Here is a 23,974-nt window from a genome sequence, read left to right as displayed (position 1 = left end):
CATCTGTCCATGACAGCCTGGTTTCTCTTCTGCTTTCTAGGGCCACAGGGGCTGCAGCCAGTGCCAAGGCTCTGATCTCTCACTCTTATTCCAGTACCAGAATCATGGAATCCAAAAGTTGATAGGAACCTTCAGGACCACTGATTCACCCAAAGGTATGAATCCTTGCAAAAACATCCCTGCAAAGGGCCTGTGCCCAAGTGTGCTCCTGAGGCCACCCGAGGTGAACGACTATGTCAGGACACGTTACTGAGGAGTGGGTCCCCTTCTGAATTCTATGTCCCACGTCCCTGGATATCGTTATTTGTACATATCTTGACATGGAGTGAACACAGGTAGAATCCACCAGCAGAAAATGGTGGGCATGTTTACTCAATAAACAGAGTGCAGACGTTCTATACCATATAGTTTCCTAATTTCGGTTAAGTCTCAGGTACACTGTGCTTATCCACCTCCCTAACCCATCCACTTCCTGGGAAATTTCAGGACAAAAGCTAGAGAAGGAAAGGCAAATAAAATAGATAGTTCTAAAAATATTTCATTCTCTTTCAGGCTTTTTTTTTTTAATAAAGCTGCCCCCCCCAAAGGCAATAGGAAAAGGCTCTATAAATATATGAAAGCTTGTCCTATTTTCCCTGATGCAGTCACAAAATGCCAGCTGGACCACAGAGAGATGAAATTTTTAGGATCCTGCAAAATGTTTGTGGTCCTCTTTATAAGGCTTGGGTCTAAAGATGAATTCTTGGGGCGCCTGGGTGGCACAGCGGTTAAGCGTCTGCCTTCGGCTCAGGGCGTGATCCCGGCGTTCTGGGATTTAGCCCCACATCGGGCTCCTCTGCTATGAGCCTGCTTCTTCCTCTCCCACTCCCCCTGCTTGTGTTCCCTCTCTCGCTGGCTGTCTCTATCTCTGTTAAATAAATAAATAAAATCTTTAAAAAAAAATAAAATAAAGAGGAATTCTTGTTTGAAAGACTTAAAACTCTGAGGAATAAAACACTCTTGGAAGCGCTGTAGAAAATAGCCAGGTTGTTTCCAGAATTGAGAAAACCACCAGTGCTCCCAATATTTAAATTAGTTCAGAACTGGCCCATTCTCCCATCATTTGAGTACCATTTTGATTTCTGCCACCCGGTAGACATACACTAACTTCCCAATTAACAGAAAACAAGCATTATTTGTGAAAATGGTTGAGAAGTCAAAGATGACAGGAGAAAGCACTGCTAGGTATTAACGTATTACAAATGTATGATAATTCTTGCCCTTGAAGATCATAAATTCTAAAAGAAAACTCTCAGGCAGTATAAATCCACTTTTTTTTTTTAAACCAAAAGTGTGGGCCAGCAATTCTGAAACGACATTATGAGCATGTATTCTAAGACTCAGTAAGTAAAGCTATCGCGGATAACGAGCGGCAGGTTTCCCACCGTTAGAGAAGGGAGTTACACATGGGAAACGGGCAAAAACAATGAACCGTGTGGTATGAAACTGGAACCAGAGGCATCCACGTGAATTTGTGGTTTTTAAGACACACAGAAAAATAAAAACAAATATACATTTAGAGAGAGAGAGAGAGAAAGAGAGAGAGAAATACACACAGAGAAACAGAAAGAGCGAGAGACAGAGAAGCACAGTCAGAAGAAGCAAGGGGGGTAGCCACCCCCCCCACACACACATTTACTTCCTTGCTCTGTTAACTGACATGGCCTGGAAGCAATGACAAGCCCACGGCAATGCCACTTAGTGTCCTGATCTTGGTTTGTAAGTACAGTTCTCCACTAAAAGCAAGCAGGGCTCCTTGAGAAAAATGGCTGTTTCTAAGACTGGAACAGAGACACCAGTGGAGCCTGTAACGTGTCACTGGGAAAGAGCAAAGAAGTGCTTAAGAACCAGGGACATGTCAGAAGGACACAGGAGTCATCCTGAAGGGGTTCCCACAGGCCACATCAGGGACAATTTGAGTAACAAAATAAACGGGCTTAGTAATGAACTATAATCCATAGAATAAAGAAAGAATTTATGAGCCCACATTGAAATAAATAAACGAACAAATAAGAGGAAGTTTAGCTTTTCAGAAGAATTCCAAATAATAAATGTAGACGGAATGTCAGAACTGGAAAAGCCACCAGTTTGGTTACCACCAGGGTACCCGTGTCGAAGCACGATCCAAGGATGCTGAACCAGCCGGCCAATGCATGATGGGAAGCATACTTTACACAGTCCCAAAGTATCTCCCCACAGCTTTCATTCTACATTTTTTTTAAAGTGAAACACTGTTTTTTTACTCCATTGTGTAAAAACTCTTGAAAATATTTAACAGACTTATACAAAAATGCTCATCATGGGGCGCCTGGGTGGCTCAGCCGGTTAAGCACGGACTCTTGATTTCAGCTCAGGTCTTGATCTCGGGGCTGTGAGCTCAAGCCTTGCGCTGGGCTCTACACTGGGCGTGGAGCCTACTTAAAAAAAAACAAAACAAAAACAAAAACAAAAAATGCTCATCACAACACTGCCGGAATAGCAAAACACTGGGAGCGACCCAAGTGCCCACGATCAGAACGGATGTAAGAACTGGTATATTCACACGATGGAGTGCCATAAAAAGGACAAGCAAAGGAAGCCCAGCTATAAAGCGTCAGGATCATCCGTGGTTCTCGAAGCATGGTTTCCGGACCACCAGCACTAGCATCACCTGCAGGTGAACTACGCAAGCGCTCCTCCCCACACCTCCTGGATTAGAAACTGAGGCAGGGTGGGGGGTGGGGCGGCAAGTCAGTTCTGGAAGGCCTCCAGGTGAGCCTGATACACTCAAGTCAGAGAGTCACTATTATGGCAGAATGTCAGTAACACCCGGGCAAGACAAGCTGGTCTCAGAACACAGTATGTTCCTTTAACGGTGAAAAACTGGCTAACCAAAACAACAGCGTTTTAACCAAAACACACAGTAAAGCCATAAAGAAAAGCAAGAAATGATTAATACAAGTTACTTCGTGGAGGAAAGAGGGTACAGTATGGGGAAAGGCCACACAGACAGCGTCTGAGAATAACAGCGTCTTATTTCTTCAAGCAGGCAGTGGGTACGAGAATCGTCCCCACATCTTTTAACCGACAGGGGAAGACAGTCACCAGCTCACCAAGTTATCAAATTTAATTAATGCCGGGGGAGAAATCTTCTTATGCCTCCTGATAGGAGGCACCGAGGACACGACAGCACTTGCGTGGTCTTCTGCCGCCACTGCGCAACTGGAATCTAATCGTAAGGAAACATCAGACAGGCTCACACTGAGGGACGTCGTACAAAACACCGAGCGGTACTCCTCAGAAATGTCAAGGTCATGAAGGACCAAGAAAAACTGAGCTGCTGTTTCAGACGAGAGGTGATGAAAAAGAAACGGCAATTACATGCAATGTAATTTGGATTGGTTCTAGACCAGCAAAATACTTTTTTTTTATTATAAAGGACACTAGTAGGGAAAGTGATGAAATTGGAATGTCTGTACATTAGGTAATCATGAAATGTCAACTCTACATTCCTGACTTTGATAATTACAGTTGGCTGTGTCCTGTTTTTAGTAAATACTTGAAGTATTTGGAGGCAAAGGGCATCATATCGTTAACTTGAAAAGGGTTCGGAATAAAAAGTGTGCGTGTCTGTGGGTCTGTGTGCGCATGTGTGTGCGGAAGGAGAACGATAAAGCAAATGTGAAATATTAACATCTGGGAAAGCTGGGTGAACAACGTACAGAAAATCTTTGTCCTACTTTTGCAACTTTTCGTTAAGTCTCAATTATTGCAAAATAGCAACTTCCAATAATTTTTTAACTTGTCATTTGTCCACAGAAACCAGGAATATTATACCCATTCAGTTTTCAACAGTAGCCTCTTGCTGACAAACCAAAAGCATTCGTTGTAACAATAACTCACTGTAACAAATAACAATTCATAGCAAACCCTCCACATCCGGCAGCTCTAAGTTAAAGAAAAACCACCTATTGTCCATCCGTCTGCTCGTCAAGTTAGAACAAGTAAGCCTCAGAGGTAACAAACAACCCGGAAGTGGCAATGTACAGCAGAAAGTATTCTTATAATTGCAGCTCAGGAAGTTGTGACATTAGACAAATTATCAAATCCCTCTGGGCCAGTTTCATCATCTGAAAGATGAAGGGGTTCTGCCAGATTATCTTTACGGTCTATTCTAATTCTTACATTATAAGAATCCATATGTGAATTTTGTAATAAAAATACTGCTTGCTTTAGAATTTAAAAGCAAAATACAGATAATACTAAATCAAATCGAGAAGTTCAGGCCTAAGAACAGCCTGGACAACATGTTTTCATCAACTATCTATCCTAATTCTATTCTCCATACGAGATGTAGTGTGGGTCCTACAAAATGTAGGACCTTGGGCCAGGATGATAGTTGGCCACTCACTTATTTCTTACAGTCTGGAAAATAAAAATGTTCTGTGCTGTTGCATCTTAGTAGCTTAACCAGCTTCGCCGAGAAGCATGACGAAACACCTGTGCCCTGTGTGCTGGGCACGGATACATGACCATTAACCCCCAAACCTGGGGCAGGCAGTTAATAACATCTATCACATCTTTTCAATGTAATATGAGCCATGAAATAATTTGAATGGATTTTTATCTACTATTCTAGAGAAAATGTACTGGTACACCAAACACAAGAACCACATGGGTATAATTGTTATTGAGCTTTAATAAATAAAACTAGGTAAGTAACTTAATTGTTGTGCCTGAATTGCTAATGCTCTTTTTTGTGTTTTGTTTTGTTTTTGGTTTCGATGACATTGTTATTAAAACTGAACAGTATGCTCTGACCCTGCACTTAGTTTAGTAATCACATCACGTAAAGCAAACTGTATTTCGCGGCGGCGACTCACCTGAGAGCTCTTGCCACATTTAGCATCTCCTGAAACGATCACAATTTGATTCTGAAGCAGATTCTCCATAAAGGAGTATTTTTCTTTCCATATTGGAAGATCTTCCCTCTCTTTTAGAAGTTTGTAATAACGGGAGGAATACGGCAACCCATCGAAAGGGTTAAGTTCCAAATCCTCACACGCCAAAATCCCCTCCTCATCCCCATCGCTGGAGTCCAGGGATTCGGGGAAATAGCGTTTCTCGGAGGCAGAGTTTGGGCATTCCAGTTCCTCCTCTTCCATCTTGTCCGAGAGCGAGCTCAAACAGCAGGCATCCTACGGCCACGTCGCTGCTACAATAACACACCGCGAACAGGGCTGAGAGGCTACGGATACAAACTCGGATGTCTCAATCGCCAAGACTTCAGATCAAAGCCTTAGCGAGCTGAATCCCTCAAATCTGCACCGGGTCTTCTTCGCGGTGTCACCTGCGGGGCCGGCTCACGTAGGCGCTCTTCTGCACGTTAAATGACTGTCCATACACACCCTACAAACACGCAAAGAAGGAAAATCAGGTGCACATACGAGATGCTCAAAAGAAAAAGCCCAGGCCTTCAAAACAAAAGCGCTGGTTTGTTTCTGGGAGCTGGTTACTGCCTGTCATTTCTGCTGCCTCTTGGAAAGCCTAGGGATAACTCAGGCTAGCTCTTCAAGTCTGGTCAGCTGCAATTTTCTCCTGGCCAGCTTGGGGACGGTTCCACACTGGGCCTGGTGCACTCGGCCTGACCTCCAGCACAGGTCCCGACAGCCCGCCGGGGGATGTGGCGGCTGTGAGGCTCACGTGGTCTCTAACCCACTTACGAAAGGGATACTGGATCCTGGAACGGGGAAAACTGAGGGCCCAGTGAGTGTTTCCCTCACACTGGTTACAAGACAGTCTATTTTGTTTTAATTAAGAAATCTAGCTTAAAAGAGTATTTTTAAAAACTTTTAGATTTGCTTACGCCAGTCTATAATGACAGGTGTGGGAAGTGGATTTATTTACTTTTTTCCCTCAGGCTATAGCTAGCTTTTATTAATAAGGTCTTTTGTTTGTTTAATCAAACAAGAAGCCTCAAGCATATTTCTTGAGATTCCAGGGTCTTGATCCTAAAATATCTGATTGAAGCAGCAATAGAAGAAAACATTTATTTATTTATTTAAAGATTTGATTTATCTATTTATTTGAGAGAGAGAACGAGTGGGGGGGAGAGGGCAGAAGGAGAGGAAGAAGCAGACTCCCCGCTGAACAGGGGGCCCAACATGGGGCTTGATCCCAGGACCCCGAAATCATGACCTGAGTTGAAGGCACATGCTTAACGGACTGAGCCACCCAGGTGTCCTGAAAACATTTATTTTAAATGAAGAGGATAAATTACTCAAGCAAGGGCAAATTTACACCAGTAACTTATTTCCTACATGTCAGGTAAGTGATCTTTCATGTCTGAGTGATTTTTAAAAATCCAATGAATATTGCTGGAAATAAGCCCTTTTTCACACTAACCAGGTGAAAACTTAAAATACAGAGAAACTCAAGTAAAGAAGAACAAAGCGTAATCTGTAATTCATGATATAGTCAAATTACTCTTTTTACAGCACCCCATTTATTGTAACCATTGCTTTAGGTGGTTAGTGGGCTCAGAGGGCTGCCTCCTCGGCCTACGTAATACAAAAAAAGGCTCCTTCGCTGTTCAAGCCAGGTTCCAGGGAGACACTCAGACACTCAAGAAGCACTTGCTGAGTGCGCTCTCAGGGCTCCAGTTAATAACACACATAAGGATACTTTGAGGTCAGGACCAAGAATTTTACAAACTCACACGCAAATAGGCCAAAAGAGGGAGAAACTAATAACCAGAGGGAGGGAGAAAGGATGTTTTAGCTCCTCAAAGGTAGAGTTCTTCAAAATTCATTCTGAAAGATGTTGTTTCAAAATGAAAATGATGTAATAACCCAAATGTAATATGGTTAATGTCACCGCTCTTTGCTGCTCCTATGGGTGAGACCAGATCCACAGAATAGCTCCAAGAAACACGCTGGCTTGAGATCACAGGACAAGCTGACTTTGAGAAGGTGGCTAAGAATCAGAAAATTCCATTGCTTTAGAGAAGTTAACATTTGGTTTTATATTCAATTTTTCCTTTAAACTAACTAGAATCCCTTCTAGAGATTCTCATTCTACATGTAAATTAAATTGCTGTTATTATGATCAATGATTGCCATAGGTACTATTTCTGAACTGTTTAACCTAAAAAACACAGCTATTATTTTTACCAAAAAAAACACCCTTGAAATGTTTCTCTTAGTTTTATATTGTACCCTAATGGTGCAATAATCTTGAAATTAAAGTAAAATCTTATTTATAAAGTATCGACCACTTTGAACCCTCAGGGAAGAATTGAGTTTTCTGAAGTCATTTTTTCTAGAGATGGAAGGGTCCCCTGGCCCCTTCACCACACACACACACACACACACACACACACACACACACACACACACGAACATCCAGTACAGCTCCATCACCCACTTCTCTGTTACAGCGGATTAAAGATGGCCGCACATGCTCTGTCACTGCTCCCCTGGAGAAGTGGAGTCTCCTTCCTCTCCCCTTCCTCTGAGCTGGCCCTGTGAATCACTACGATCAAAAGAATGCAGTGAAGTGATGCTGAACCACTTCCAAGGCATTCACATGCCTGAAACACTCCCTCTTGGAGCCAGCTGTCATCCTGTGAGATGCTCGAGCCACATGGAGAGGTCACTGGGAAGAGACCAAAGCTGGGCTTCCGCTGGCAGAAAGCACAGACATGCCACGTGGGTAAGCCATGGAAGATGGTTCCAGCCAGGTCAAGTCTCCAGATGACCACAGGCCCAGCCAACACAACACCCAGCAAAAGCAGCGCCCACAGTCACCCAGACAACCCAAAGAACTGTGAGAGGGAACACACGGTCACCGCCTCTGTAAGCTACTTCATGCCAGGGTGTTGGTCTTGGCAGCAGCAGGTAACCAGACCTCTGCCTACTAAAACAACCTAACTTCTCTTCATGACTCAGGGTCACCATTACATCAGTGCCTGAACAGAACGATGTCCTCAGACTTCCCTGAAGTGTCCAGGGATCAAAGGCCAGACTGGTCTGGAGCCCCGCTTTTCTGCAGGGACTCGATACGCATGTCACACTGTCGTCAGCGTGCTTCCCTAGTGGGGCCCTTCTCTGCTTTTCTGACCTGCTCTCCTACCCAGCATGTTAGAAACCAGTTAGGCTTGTTGGACAGAAATACTTGTAAAGGTTGAGTCCTTAAAGGGTTCTATGTTGAATCCAGCAAGCCTGAGGGGCAGTGCTACGAAGTTTGTGACAATCGATTTTCACTACTCAGAGGGACTTTCTGTTGCTCGATGGTTCGAGTCCCAGATTTAGAGGGGGCAGTGGTGTAGTTTTCATGATATACAGCACCTCTCCGCATTTATTCTGCTGCTGCTATGAGCCATGGTAGTGTTTTCTTAGAGGTAATTAAATACATACAAGAGATCCATGTTTTGACCTTTGGCAAATTTAGTAGTACCAGTAAGGGAAAACAAATATGGCAGGGTACATGCCACTCAAAATAAAATTTAATAAGAACTGTTGTGTTAGCAGTATCAGCTATATTCCACTACAAGAATCTGAAAGATTGGCATCTGTTCCTTTTCAAAGCTTTCTTACATATAAATTGTAGACTGCATGATTTGTCAAGGACTGCCCTTTCAAGTGAGTCTATTATGACTTTTAAACAAACATTTATGAAAAATAATACAGATCTAACGTAACATGAAACCACCTTAACAAGAAAAATCAGAAGTTGATGTAAGATGAGCTATGCCTTAGTCACTGAGATCCTTGGTTCTGGTGCAGTCAATTCTAGAAACGCAGTTCACAGAAAAGGTAAAGTTTGCAAGGGATTAAGTAAAACAAGATTGTGAAATTTGTCCTGAGAAACTTTGGATTGGGTTTCGCTGTTCAATGTTCTTCTTCTGCATTTTTCTCTGTGTTTAATTTACTAAAAACAATCTTCACACCTACCAAATTCTCAAGCGTACGTTAGGACTTTGCAGAGATCGAACGGGGTGTGGGTGGTCTCCTGCAGTCTCACGGCTTCGATGCCACCCGTATGAGGAGGACTCCCACATGAATGCCCTGTCAATCCTTGCTCCTAAACTTTAGTCTCATGTGTTCCACTATCGACTCATCACGACCAACTTGGATATATAACAGGCATTTCAAACCTAATAAGTCCTAAACTGAGCTCCCGAGATTTACCGCAAAGCCACAAACCTGGTCCTCCCACGTCAATGACTTCCTACCTTTCAATTGCTCAGACCAAAAATTTGAAATTATTCTTGATTTTTCTTGATCTCAAATTCCACATCTGATCCTGCAATGGACGTAGTAGGCAGAATAAGAGCCTACAGAGATGTGCACGTCCTCATCCCCAGAACCTGGGAATGTGTACTTTGATTTGCCAAAAGGGACTGAGGACGTCACCAAGTTAAAGCCCTCCAGCTAGGGAGACATCGTGGTGAGTCCAATCTAAACCTGAGAGCCCTAAAAGCAGACGACCTTTCCCAGTTATAGTCGGAGGGATGCAGCGCTGTTGGCTTTGAAGATGGAGGGAGGGCCAGGAGCCAAGGAATGATGTGGGCAGCCTCTAAAAGCTGAAAAGACAAGGAAATGGATTCTCTCCTAGAGTCTCCAGAAAGGAACACAGCCCTGCCAAGCCCTCGATCTTAATCCGGTGAGAACCTTGATGGACTCGTAACCTCCAAAACTGTAAGAGAATAACCACTCCCCTTGCAGGGATTCATTGCAGGAGCAACAGAAAACAACCTGATCGTGTCAGTTCTACTTTCAAAATACATCGAGCACCACTGGGAGCAGCCGGTCCCCGGGATCACGGCAGCAGCCTGCTGACTGGCCTTCTGGTTTCACTCTTAGCCCTACGGTCACTTCCCAACCCAGCCGCAGTGACTCTGTTAAAGTCAGCTCATGTTTCCTCCCCTCACAAGTCTCTACTGGCTTCCCATCTCATCTTACTCCAAGGAAAACCCCAAACACTTAACAGGATCGACAAGCTTGGAGGCTCTGGACCCCGCACGGCTCTGGCCCCTTTTCCAACCACTCCCTTGGCTCCTCACACTTCTAGCCACGTGGGCCCCTGGATATTCCTTTCAAACTCCTTAGGATTCCGTTTTTCCCCTTTCCCTAGTTCTTCGCTTCATGCTGAGATGCCGGTGATGGCCTACGGTCACTATGCTTCTGGATTTCTGTGACTTTGTGTCCCCTTTCATTAATGATAGGACTGACTCCTGCTGTTCCTAAAGGCTCTGGCCTGAAATTCTGGTGAATTCCCAGATTCCAAAACCAAAATATTTGTACGCGTTCTTGGTTTTCCCTTGAATCATACACCCAAACTGCAGTTCACGCTTTTTTCAACATTAAAGCTGTTTTCTCCTTTCAGAGGAGTTACGATGCAGAAACCACCAGAGCTGCACTGAGATCTGTCTGACGCGCGGACCACACTTGCTCCAGGCCGCCGACCTTCCCAGCGGCCTGGAAAGAACCGATGTGGACAAAGCAACGTCCTCACATACCAGGGAACTGCTCAACTATCTGTACTACCCATTCTCCTCTCCCCGAGCTGTTGCTCTCTCTCCTTAGACTGTTATCAGGGCGATACTCTCTTTGGTAATTGCCACAGTCTGAGCCCGAATATCGTGGGTGCTTAGCAATTAGAGGCAGAGGAGCTAATGACTGAATCACTTTCTGTTCTTTAGGGATTTTCCACTGTTAAGACTAACTTAATCTGTCTCTTTTATGATGGGTATTATTCATGATCGAATAGGTTTTCTCTGGCCTCAAGTGTTCTCACCTTCCATGCCTACGCTGCTGCTCTTCCATTTACTTATTCAGCCAGTACCTGAGCGCCCGCTGAGTGTCTACCCTACAAACAGGCCAGTGCCCGGAGAGAACAGCCAGGTCCGGGTCCTGTCCTCACGGAGCTTACTGGCCAGTGAGGCAGAGCAGGGCAGGGAGGAGGGGTGTGGAACAGAGATCGTCTACGACACATGGACTTAGTCTCATGGTCAAATAACTACAAGAAGGAAGATGTGATGTGGCCAGTACATAAAAGGGCAGAGAAAGGCTCTGGTACAGACGAGCTCACAGAGCAGACGGGGCCAGGTCACCAAAGACGGTATGCTAAAGAGACGGGTTTATTTTAAGCGCCATGGGTCTTACTTGCCCAGTCATTTCTTGATCAAAATTCTTATTTTTTACTCTTCTGCCTTCTTTTTACACTTCTCCTCTTAGAGTTGATGTGTTATGGTATTTTTTTTAATACTAAATATTATAATGTTAAGTCCTTAGTGAAACAAGTTCTAGGAGAGCTGGTAACATTTTAAGGCAAAAGGCAGGATGAAGCATATAGTGGGGTTATGAGCTGGCTTACCAAGCCGGGCAAAAAATCATTTTCATGTACAAAAGTTCTTAAGATTTACAAAAACTAAATAACATTTCTTGACTGGAGCATTTTAAATCATTTTCCAATAGGTCCATGGAAATAATCTGTTCTATGATCTAATTCACGGCCAATCCCTTTTTAGCTCCACTCTTCAGGGTAAGGGTTCTGGGGGTAAAGGGAACACACACACATACACATATCTTGCCTTTTAAAAAAATTACTTTTTTATAGGACTCCCAAATCTGTGTTGATACTATTTGACCAATGAATTTCTCCAGAAGAATCAGTGCTAATTGAAACTTTACAAATATTTTAGTATCTACTTAATGTCGCCTCATATTCTGCACAGCCGTAAATGATTTATTATTAAGTATTTGTATACGGGTTCAAACAGAATCAGTAATCTAAAAACAAAAACAAAAACCTAAGGATGAATCTTCTGTAAATACTAACCTGAAAAAGTTGTACTTTCATCATTTGTGTCCCCAAACTTAGTTATTCCCTAGTGTCGCAGATTTTTCAATCTCTTGGGAGAAACGCTACCCTCGAGATAAAGTGAACTCTGATCTCTATTATGATAGCGTAAGTCCAGAAGTTCTGGCCATTTATGGAAGCAGCTTAGCGGAAGGAGACATCTGTCTACGTGGAGCCTTCGGAACCACACTATAGGACTAATGCAAACACCTGCTACGTGTACTCAACACATTTATTCGGATTTTCACTTTGTCCTCTTGCTCTAGGTTCAGCACAGATTTCCTAAAATCAAGATCCATTTCTGAGCCAACTTTACAACTTCTACAAAATAAGATACAGGGTTTTGCACAGACCACGTGATCAATAAATATTTGCTCAACTAATAAACAATACCCCTGTAACCCATAATTATAATGTTTAGAACAGAGAAGGTTAAGGAGGCGTCACAAGTGAATAATAACCGTCTTCAGGATAAAGGGCTATTATTTTTGAGAGAACAGGATCACTGATCCAACATTCCATGCCAATTCCATTCAAAATGCTTATTTGTGGCAACATAAAGAGCTTACACCGAATGGAAATCAACTCATTGCTTCCCTCATTGAAGAAGTCTTGCTATTAAAATATCCGCTCAGTCTAACAGTATGATCAGTGCCACAGTCTGTTTACATTCTGGCACAAGCTCCTTATCTCACCGCCAACCAGTAACAGTCAGTGGACTGGAACTGGTCTGCGGATCCCACTTCGAGAAGCATGGTTCTCCACTGCTACTAAAGTTGGACTGATAACAATAACGGTAATGATGATAATTCCCCCAATTAGCCTTTACAGAGTGTGCTTATTGGGTGCCAGATGCTCTATGTACTTAAACACTCTGTATGGATTATTTCATTTAAACTCTTAAAGACCCCATGAGGGTTGACTTTATTATTTCCATTTTTCAAATGAGGAAATTTAAGCCTTCGGAGGTTTAATTTATCCCGCTTCTATCAGCTCATCTGTGGGAGAGCAGGTGCTTGAAGTCAGGCAGCCTGATCTCAGCTTAACCCCAGTTGAGCGTACGGTGTATGCCTAACCACACCGTACCACGCCGCTTCCTGACCGCATCAAAGAACACGGGCTTGCGCTGAAACACTGTGGGCTGAAGGAATACTTGATGCTGTGGGAGATGTCAGGCAGGGGTGGTCTGGAAGAAATACCATTAAACAGAACAAGTGTGTCTCTCTTATAAAGAAAGACATTTGAGAATTTTTTGAAAAACATGGTAGTAATCACCCACGTGGCCTTACAGTCAAATATTTAATATGTAAACTTTATCTCCCAGGCATGTTACATGCTAACTGAAACAATGGGCTTATCATTACCAGGACTTTTTGAAGGTTACCCTGTAGTTCGCCTTTAACTGGCCCACAGCTCCCCAAAGCACATCCTATTTGGCTTCTAGTATCTACTTAAAATCTTTCTTGAGTAAGATAGAAGTTCAGAATTTATTAAAAAAAAAAAATCTTATCTCCAGACTTCTAACAAGAGGACTTTGTTTTGATTTTCAAGTAAGCAAATTACATTGGCTTTTTAAAAACACTCAAATTAAAAAATGATTCACTTTTAACTCAGTATCAGTTCATGCCAAATATGGCTGGAATAACCAATCCTGCACAATTAATTTAAGAATCCTATATTCCACTGGTAATTTCAATTTTTGTAGACTTACATACAGGAAGATCTCCCAAGTTCAATTAATACTTACGTATCATGATAATCTATCACTCCCCATATATATGTTTGCAAATCGAGGGTTTTATTAGAATTTCAAATGACTGGGCCATTCGGTGCTTTTCAATATTGTTTTGTTTTGTTTTACCGAAGAATATTGAATAAGAGCAAAGTTAATAAAGTTTGCTAAAATATTACCTTGGCTTATTTATGCGGTCTAGTTAGATATCTGAGCAAACGTTTGGGATCCAGCAAAAGCTGAAATCTAAAGAAGAGGTCATTGCCAGTCTTCCCTAGGAAGACAATATAGTTCTCTTACCTCCGACATTTACAAAGTGAACTTTCACCCACCTTTTTGTCAAGACAGCATTTATCTGAGGCACCATCATAACCCCCGAAGCTGCATTTCACCTGAATTATTGTTCCAAATGGAGATGGTGAAAAACCACAAGTATCAGGAAATTTTCTTTCTTAAGAAAGTAATGGGTAGTCATTTTGCAGCAACTTTAATAAAACAGTAACAGATTGATAAACTACGCCGTGTGTTTGATGGCAAGTGGAAGAAAATATAACTTCAGGGAATGCCGGTGCGGGAACCCCTCCAGAGCAGGGACTCTGCTGTACTAATCTTTCCAGATCTTGAGCTTACCTTTCCGGCCACTCCTCCTCAGTCTCCCTGGGTTCTCCTACCACACCCACCTCCTCATGTCAAATAGCTGTGCACCCCAGGGTCCTAGCCTTGACTCTCTTCTCATTCCACCTTATCGCCCTGGAAAAAATCATTCATATTTTAACTCAATTTCTGAATGCTTACTCTAAATTTCTCCCTTCATCTCAGACTTCTTTCTTTAGTTCCTGACCCACATGTCCAACTCCTACTTAAGGGAAATCCAAATTTAGATGACAGGCATTTCAAATGAAGTGAACTCATCATGGATGCATGTCTCACACTCCCTAAAAAGAAAAAGACTTCTCTCCTTCTCTGGCGTTCTGGATTTTGATAACAGAACAACTCCCCCATCACCTGGGCGTCATCCCTGGCTTCTCCCTCTTTTTCACCCCCTACAACACCAAGACCTGCCGCCTGGACCCTCTCAGAGGCCCCTCCTCCCTGTTCACCGCCCTCCCGACCATCACACTTATCTTATTATTTCTTCATGGAATTACTACAAAATCTCCAGTTTGGTTTTCCCGCCTCGAGTTTTGGCTCTCCACCAATCCGTCATTCACATGCTGCCAGCGATCCCTTTCAAATGGAGAACCAATCACGTCACTGACCCAAATCCTTCTCATTACCTTCAAGATACAAATCTCACTCCTTTGGTTCTTTCTCATTTAATGCATATCTGCCTCCCAGCCTCACTTCCTTCTATGCTCTTCTATTAAGTTCCCTCTGCTCCAGCCACAATGGACTCCTGCTTAGAGTTGTTCTCTTGTGCCTCGGTGCCTTTGCCCGGGAGGCCTTCACACACAATCCATCTGGTCATTTTCTATTCCCTTTATGAAGAGCAATCCCCCCGAGAAGTACCTGACACATAATAAATGTTCAATATTTGCTCAATAAATGTTCACTGTATGCCTGTAATAACAACCAACCGCATTTAAAAAGGTCTTTACAATATACAAGATATTTTCACTCCTATCTATAATCACATTTCACTGATTTCCATTTTCACAACTTGACTGTTAGACAATCATTGCAGATCTTGTTATATTCCCAGTTACCAATGAAGAAATAATAGCTCCTTTCTGAAGTGCCATAGCTAGAAATTACTGCCATCATCCCTGTCCTCCTATTGTTATCCTACTTAAATGATCAGGTATACGCTGAAAGCCCACTACGCGCTAAAAGGAGGACTGGACTTAGCTCCTAAAATATTTAATCTAATCAGAAGCACAGGCCCATGCACATAAAATGGGCGAAAGCTCTACAAGGAAGTGGAGTACAGGGCGAGGTGCTCAACTGGGTAGTGCATCCAGTAGGAGAGAGAAGTGCATTTTGTGGGCATCAACCTAATTCTGGGAGACTTTCCAGATGCGGGGGCAGCAGCATGGTCCTGCAGCCCAATTACGCTAAGAATGAGTAAAACGCTGAAAGAGCGTCCCTGAAGTCCACCTGTATGAGTGCAGACCATTACGGATCTGGAGGACAAAGGCGAAATGGAAATTCGTTTCTACCTTCTACCTTGACTGAACTCCTTTTAAGTGTCAGAAAGTAGAGGAGAAAAAGAGAGAAAAAAGTACCCTCACTCTGGCAAAGCAAAAAGCAAAAAAAAAAAAAAAAAAAAAATCCAGCAACAGGAACAAAAACTCCCTGACTTAGGATAGTAAGGCTAGGAAACAACAGTCATTTGCTTGTCTGTCTGTCTGTCTTTCTTTCTTTTTTTAATCATCCTACTTGCATTAAATACTGTTAACTTTCTACTACAAGTATTTTTACTTTGAATTCTGATGTGGCTAAGAGATGTAAGTAAGAAAAAGAAAGGCTATGTCTGTCCCTTCATTGCTACCTTACTCCCTGGTGATAATGCTTTAGTTTGCTACTTTAGTTAGCCATCAGCAAAGTAAATAAGGTAATTATTCTATCTAATTTGAGGAGCTTGGAGCCTTTTTAAAAAATCGGGACTTTGTTTTTTACCTGACCACCAGTGACATCCTGAACATGACAATGAAAAGAAAAAGAAAACACATGGTAGGAAATCCCCAAAAGGAGCAACCGATACCTCTGCCATTCATCTCAACCCCTATCCCATCAGCAACTGTCTGTCCTCAGGCTAGTTCCTCCAATAAGAAAGCATATCCCTTTATCTAAAGCACTTTCTCTAATGCTCTTCTCACTCAATAGACAAGTGCAGGTACACCGTACCGGCCGGTGGAGACAGAAAGAGAAACTGAATGTGGTCCTTAAACATTTTAGTACCTTTCCCTTCCCCGTTTGCACCCCCAACCAGTCATTTCTTCCATAGACACACTATCCCCTAAAATCAAATGTTGCTTTTCACAGTTGCCAGTTATCTATTACCTGGAATATTTCAATGCAAGAGTTCCTCAATGTCAAGTTCATAGCTACTGATAAAATCATTCTTCTACACTACTAAGAATAAAGTACCAACACATACTTCCACTTTTCAAACCTTAAACTCTGCATGCAACAACCAAACTCTTGAGTCCTTGTTACTTCAGCGTGGAGATCGACAATGTTGTTTCGTTGTTGAATCCTTTACTGTTTGAGAAAAATATAACCCCCTTTTATCTGCTAATAAAGGCCAGGTTTTTATCACTAACTTGTCACTTTGATTGTGATATTACTAATGAGCACCACTATGTTTCTTGGATGGAAAGACCAATTCATGATTTTGCTAATGACACGAAAACTCGAGTTTGAAAACACTGTTCTACAGAAGTGCTGGTGATCTTAGATGCTGTCTAAAAATGCACCCCCTGTCCCTAAGTTTCAGGAACAGGTAATTAAGGTGCCATGAAGTGTTTACTTTCCAACATGAATTTATTACTTCAATATTTTAGCTTATGAATTAGGGGTTCAGTATATATCACACTGCTTGTCAATATCCACACATAAACCTTCTTGCTTTGACAATTAATCTGAAAAAGGCTCTATACAGTCTGAGAAGGGAAGCCCAGTTTGGTGGAACATAATAAATGTCCATTTCCATCACAGAATATATGCTTCTCAGGTTCAATTAACCTCTGAACGATTCTCTTTCTAAGAGGAAAGTAATTTTCCTTGGTGTCCTTGTCATCTATGGAGTGGAAATCTCTCTAGAGGCAAAGAATGAGTAATCGCTTACATGACCCAAAAAGGGCTCTTCTCTTCATTTCCCTCAAGTGCTGTCCAGAGCAGCGGGAGGAACTGCTAGAGGGGCTATAATCTCCAGACATGAGTCGTAAATCAATCATGCAGTTTCCACCCGCCTGCTCTTTCCTTCTCAATCTTTTTCTTCTCTCTCCTCCATTTTTCTTTCCTCCTTAAGGCTCGTTTTTCTTAATCTCTGACTGTGTCCTGATTGTTGGCCTTTTTACAACCTACCAGGCACAATCTCTTGTGATCCTCAAAGCTTCCTTAAAGCACAACAGGCACCAGTATTTCAAAACACAATTATTATGATACTATTGTGTGGGATAATGTTACATTCGTTTAACCGCCCTACAAAGTTTTGGTACAAAATATGTGGGCTGACTCCATGGCTCAACTGAAAACGGGGAGGATGGAAATAAACAAAACACACAAAAACCCCCAATCCAACCGGAAAGATCCAACCCAGGCCCACTGCCTGAAATGGGATACTCGGGATGACAGTGCAATGTGGGGCAACGGAATTCTCCTGGGTTTCAGGATTCAACACACATTTGGCCCACTGCCGCCGACGACAGAAGAGGCTCTCTCGTTTGCTTTATGCTTTCCATAAATGCGGCACGAGTGACCACCCTCCCCGGGCCTGGCCGACGCCCCGGCTGCCGAGGGATCGCCCCGCTAGGAGGGCCGGCGTGCAATGGGTCGCTCCTGCCGCTGACACGCGGACTCCGGGAGGTAGAGGCGGGGAGGCGGCCTCCGCCCCGGCCGTTTCGGGAGTCGGGGTGGGGTCGTCCGGGGTCAACTGGCGGGCAGGGGGGCCCTCCCCCGAGGCTGCGGGGGCGCGCCGAGCCGGGGCGGCCGCAACAGGTGCGCCGCGGCCGCCCACCCGCCCCTCCCGCCGCCCGGCCGGACTTTACCTGCAGCGGCGGCTCCCGAGTCCGCGGAGGGAGGCCCGGGCCCGGCCGCCCTTCCCCGCCGGGCAGGCCGAGCTCGCCGGACGCACGGACTGACGGACCGACGGACGCCTCGGGACGGCGACTGGGGGGGTCCCCGCCCCGAAGGCCCGAGCACAGGGCCCGCCGGGGGCGCGAGGGCTGCCGGGGAGGGCGCGACCGCCCGACCGGGCCTTAGGGGCAGAGTCTTCAGCCGACGACCGGGCCGCCACCCTCGCTCGGTGCCCCCGGCGACGCGCGGGCCCTCACGGTCGCCCGCGTTTCTTCGCGGCTTTTGGTCCCTCCCTCTCGCCGTCCTTCTGGCCCCTCCTCCCCGCGCTCCGGGTTGTCAAGGCAACCCGAGCGACGCCTGCCGCGGACCAGAGGCGTTAGGAGGGGCGGCGGCGGCGGCGGCGCCGCGGGCTCGGCCCTTGGGGGCCCGGGAGCAGCTGACCATGGAGCCCCACAGTAAGGGGGCCGGGCCGGGCGGGCCGGGGCCTCCCGGGAACGAGGGTGGGCGCCCCGCGCGCGGTCCGCGGGCTTTAACACTTATGACACGGAAACACGGTTCTCCCACTCGTTCTTTTCTCTCCTGGAGGGAGGAGAGGGGCCTAACCTGCCCTGTGCGTCCGGTTGGGTCACGAGCGCCGAGGGAGTCCGCTGGGAGCCGGAGGGGCGCGAGAGCTCGGGAGTGTGGACAGGAGGAGGCAGCGCCCCCGCTGTGTTCTTTCCTGAAATTACTCCAAGCAAATCCGTGTATTATTACTATCACTCTCATTATTGTCGTTTTAGTTTGGTTCATTCATTGTGAAGAGCCATCCTGCTTCTAAAACGTCAGCAACTGAACAAGCTACGAGGCTGGGTCTTGCATTTCTGAGAGAGACCCCGTCCAACCCCCACTCCACAGTCTGTGATATAAAGGAGAAAAAAAAATTGAGCTTTGTCCAAGCGTATTTGATTCATTTCTAGAGGTTGTACGAGCTAGGACACTACCAAAAAAAAAAAAATCATTTCCCTGTTTCCCACGTTGTTTGGCAAAACGTGGGAAGTCTGGAGTTAAGAGATCAAATACGAGCTCTAACTTAACTGGGCTCCCCGGCTCTCAAACCTCTCTAGGGCTGTAGCGCCCTGTCCCTTCTTTTCCAAGCTAATGTCTTATTGCTCCTTTTGTTCTTAAAATGAGAACAGTGTTTTCTATGGAGATTTAGAAGACCTTAACCCTTTATAGAAGGATGCAGTTTGACTCTCAAAACCAAGTCGGCTTTTCTTGGACAATTTGAGCAATGGAAGTACTCAGATCAAATCCATTCTCTGGGGGAAATGCTGGCATTTTAAAAGGTCGTTAGTTTTGGGCAAGAAGGCTTTAAAGGTTTTTTTCCTTTAACTCATTTGCTGATGAAAAACTTACAAGTTGTGAGTTATAGTTGCTCGAGTTGAATTTATACACTATCCTGCCATTTGCATTTATAACTCTCTGGATTCTACATCTTATCAAACTTGTTGAAAGAAACTGAACATACAACAATATTAAAATTTTTGTCTTGTGTCGAACTGATGCTGGGCTGTGTATGTTCTCTGTTAACGGAAGAATGAGGTGAAATACATCTTTTAGAAACAGCAACTTTATTCCTTCAGATTTGTTATTGTTTAAATGTGTTAAGTATAAATTTCAATGAATTCAGTGCTCACTGTCTTTATCCACTCACTCATTCATAGTCTCTACTGTGTGCCAGACACTGCTGTAGAGATTGGGGTGGCACAATGAATAGGGTAGTGTTAGTCTGGGCCATCCCAGGAAAACCCTGCAGAGAATTGCCCAAGAACAGCCCATACCTCCCTCAGGTCTGAGATTGGGAGAGAGGAGATGGACAGAAGGCTTCTGGGAGGAAGTAATAGGAGGCCTGCAGAATGACCCAGCAAAGATAAGGGAAACAGGTTCCAGGCAGAGGGAACCCCTGGTTCACAGGCCCTGAGACCTGAAGAACAGTGGGTTTGAGCCCCAAAGTAGGAAAATTATTAAAGTTGTAGCTAAGAAGACTTGGGGGTAGAGACGGGTAGAAAATAGACAAGTCTGGAAAAGTCAACAAGAGCCAGATCATGAAGGCTTTATAAAACCATGTAAGAAATGTATTACGGGGCATCTGGGTGGTTCAGTCAGTTAATCGTCCAACTCTTGATTTTGGCTCAGGTCATCATCTCAGGATTGTGAGATCGAGCCCCACAATGGGCTCCACTCTGGGCGTGAATTCTGCTTAAGATTCTCTCTCTCCCTCTGCTCCTCCCCTCCCTGCTCCCTCTCTAAAAAAAAAAAAAAATTATGTATATGAATTATATGTATATATCCCATTGCACTGGGTTTTGAGGTGGAAATTTTTCAATAATCCATGCCTAGGGGACAACTGTACAGTTATTCCTCTCCGCATAGTCTTAAGTGCTTTTATCAATTTAATTTCAGGTAATCCAAACAATCACCAGTTATTTTAGAAAAAAAATTTTTTAAGATTTTATTTTTAAGTATCTCTATGTCCAATGTGGGGCTCCAACTCACACCCCCAAGATCAAGAGTCTCATGGTCTACCAACTGAGCCAGCCAGGTGCCCCGGGAAATTCTTTCACAGTCCAATAAGCACCATTTTGGATAAATATTTACTAAATCATTCACAGTTGGTAAATATTTAAAGGACACCATTAAGTGATTTTTAAGGTCCCTTTTAACTTTAAAATTCATATCCAACCTTCAAAATTCAGATTTTACCTGAAACTCACATTATTTCATTCTCTCAAAAATTTTGGAGAGCACTATAGATATGGGATTAACAAGTATTATAATTATCTGTAACTACTGTTATCATTATATTAACGATATATTGTGATGCCAATATTATCTAACACATCGTAAGCCTGGTGTTTCCATGGCACCTTTTGTCAGTGACGGGTTTCAAAGAACATTTTACAACTGTAGTTGCACACAGCATCAGTGAATTGATTGAAAGGAAGGATCCTTCTTAATTGCTTTAAGGATTAGACAAATACCCAAGGAAAACACCAAGGAACAGCTAGAGTCAGTCTTATTCATTCTGTTTCCACACACTTAGGTTTCTATTACTTTTAGGAATGACCTTTATTAATGGAGTCATTAAAATCCAATAAACATAAACTCTTCAGACCCACAGTGGGATCATACTCTGGTTATAGGCAGAGGAAAACAGGGGCTTCCACTATTTTACAGAATAATAATAAATCAATGAGCCAAGAAATGACTCCCGAGGGAAAAGGCAAATTAAGTAAGTTCACAACCTTGAGCTGTTCAGAGTGGTTTTGGGCTCTCGGCTTAGACATGTAAATCTTTAATTATTTTCTTCCTAAACTAACTGCACTATTGGAAGGATAACCCATGTATGAAATACCATGGAAAATATACATCAAATTCTTCTTCTTCTTCTTCTTCTTCTTCTTCTTCCTCTTCTTCTTCTTCTTCTTCTTCTTCTTCTTCTTCTTCTTCTTCTTCTTCTGGTTTTGGTTTTAGAAAATATTTAAGTTCAACAGTACTGTCTCTTCCCTAATTTTTTAGTGAATGACAATGGCAAGGGGTAGCTTTGGGGGCCTTTACCCTCTCTCTCATGATCTTTCCTAGCCCACCAAATCACGCTAAGCAAACACAATCTGGATATAAAATTGTGTGTGTGTTTATCAAATGTAACATCAAGAGAAGCCCCCAGCTCCCACTTAGAACCCTATTGCTGCCTACTCTCTCTATAAAAAATCTAGATCTAGTTTAGGCCAGGCAACCATTGACTGCTACACACCTGCCCTTAGAAAGAGATGCTAACTGGGGATCTAAGTTATTCCAATGACTAAGAGAGTGAGGCGTTCACTTAAAGGGCTGAAGCCTTTGTCCAAACCTGTTTTTCTACTAGTTTTCCCATCTTTGATAGGATTACACCATCTCCCCGGTTATTCCAGCTAGAAATCAAAGAGTCATCCTTCCCTCCTCTCTGCCATTCCCTGCCCTTTGCACCACCCCACCCACCGGCATGCCTGTTTATTCCACCTTCAAATAATTCCCCGAATGTGCACCTTCCTCTTCCTACTGTCATCACACAGACTCCAAGCCACCATCTTGCTCAAGCCATGATTGAATGCTCTGCTGATTTCTGCTGATTTCCGCGCCCCTGCCTCATCTGTGCTCCACCTGGAAGCCATAGTGACCTTTTCAAAATAACATATTACATCATGTTACTCTTCTGCCAAAAGCCCTCCAGAGTTCTTATAATGATCTAGTTGCCTCTTCAAACTTATCAGGTATGTGATCTTAGATAATTATGCTTCAAGTGTATGGGTCTTTTTTTTTTTTTTTAGATTTTATTTATTTATTTGAGACAGAGCACAAACAGGGAGGAGGATCAGAGAGAGTGGGAGAAGCCGACTCCCTGCTGAGCAGAGAGTCCAACTTGGGCTCCATCCCAGGACCCTGAGATCATGACTTGAGCTGAAGACAGACCCTTAAGCAACTGAGCCACCCAGGCGTCCCAAGTGTATGGGTCTTTTAGTCCCTTAAACATATCAAGCTCGTTAAGGACAGTGAGTCTTTGCACCAGCTTTTTCCCTCTTGTTCCGACGGATCTGACTCAGTATCCTCTGGTCTTAGCTTTAACGTCCCCTGCTCACTGAATCCTTCCCTTGGACCCTAAAGTAGGTAGTGCCCCCCCCCCTTCCTCACGTTATTCAGACCTGCATTTTTCTCTTCCTAGCGATGATCACAACTCAAACTTTTGTTATTTAATAAAATCTGTTTTTGCCACCAGATTGTAGTGTTGTGGAAAAGGGCCCTGAATGCCCTTCTAGCCCCTAGTGCCTGACGTGAAGTAAGCCCTGCACAAGCATTTACTGAGTGGATGGCACCACTGTTAACGGCTGAATGCCTCATCTAATGTTATTTCCTTAAGAATGTGGTGTCCTTGAACCCAAAAGTCATTTCATTCTACAACAGGAAGGGCTGCGCTCCAGTGAAATCTGAAGTGTCTCTTGTGGAGGATGCTTCAGGTCAAGTTCATTGAACTCAGGTGCTTACACCTGTTAGCGGGATTGCAAACATGGCATTGCTTTTTACTAGCCTAAATGAGATGTTTTAAGAATCTCATTTTATCCAATAAAACTAAGGAAGTAGGCAAGTAGTCTTATTTTTGAGACCAAAGGCTCACCAGGTCATAGCTCCAGTAAAATCTCTGCACCGCCATGGGATACTTCCACGTTAGTTCCCTGAGAGACTGGCAAGAGTTTAAGAGTAATTATGTAAGCCCAAGAATGTTTTTAAAAATCTGTTTCACAGTTTTTTCTCAAGTAGTCTTAGCCCCTAAAGAATATTAATTCTATCAATTAGGCTATAATTGAAATAGTACCATTAAGAAATAAATGCTTATATGAATCAAGTTCAAAACTTAAATTCAAAGCAACATCTTTTAAACAGGTAGTTTTAAATCCCCATCACAATACTAAAATTCATTGCAATGCTGACCTCCGGATGCTCCGCCCACCCCACAAAGGGGCAACAGGACTCGATGGTTGCCGCTGTGTCTCACCAGAAGCTCACGGTCACCTCAGCATTATTCCTAGACCAAGTGTATTCCTGGTA

At 43.7% G+C, this 23,974-nt stretch overlaps 2 protein-coding genes across 9 annotated transcripts in view; one reads left to right on the top strand and one right to left on the bottom strand.

Moving 5' to 3' along the window:
• DHX32 (DEAH-box helicase 32 (putative)) overlaps positions 1-23,920 on the bottom strand; it is a 55,112-nt gene extending 31,192 nt beyond the window's left edge. Inside the window, exons 1-2 of one of the 2 annotated variants that reach the window (XM_045809517.2) lie at positions 23,858-23,920; positions 4,902-5,427 (exon numbers count right to left, since the gene is read on the bottom strand). In XM_045809517.2, the coding sequence (XP_045665473.1) occupies positions 4,902-5,183 (282 nt within the window). In that variant the 5' untranslated portion in view covers positions 5,184-5,427; positions 23,858-23,920. Of the gene's footprint in view, positions 1-4,901; positions 5,428-18,327; positions 18,659-23,857 lie in introns of those variants that run through there. The other variant, XM_045809516.2, reaches the window with a different exon arrangement.
• The window catches only part of FANK1 (fibronectin type III and ankyrin repeat domains 1), a 112,766-nt gene continuing 107,552 nt past the window's right edge, over positions 18,761-23,974 (top strand). For 6 of the 7 annotated variants that reach the window (XM_087862575.1, XM_087862574.1, XM_045809524.2 and 3 more), the window contains exon 1: positions 18,761-18,810. The gene's annotated coding sequence lies outside the window, so the exon portion shown is untranslated. The other variant, XM_087862576.1, reaches the window with a different exon arrangement.

Source organism: Ursus americanus, chromosome 6 (genome assembly GCF_024610735.1).
Source record: "Ursus americanus isolate L20-20 chromosome 6, mUrsAme1.1.p, whole genome shotgun sequence".
Lineage (NCBI taxonomy): Eukaryota > Metazoa > Chordata > Mammalia > Carnivora > Ursidae > Ursus > Ursus americanus.
This window is presented reverse-complemented; position numbering and strand designations above follow the sequence as displayed.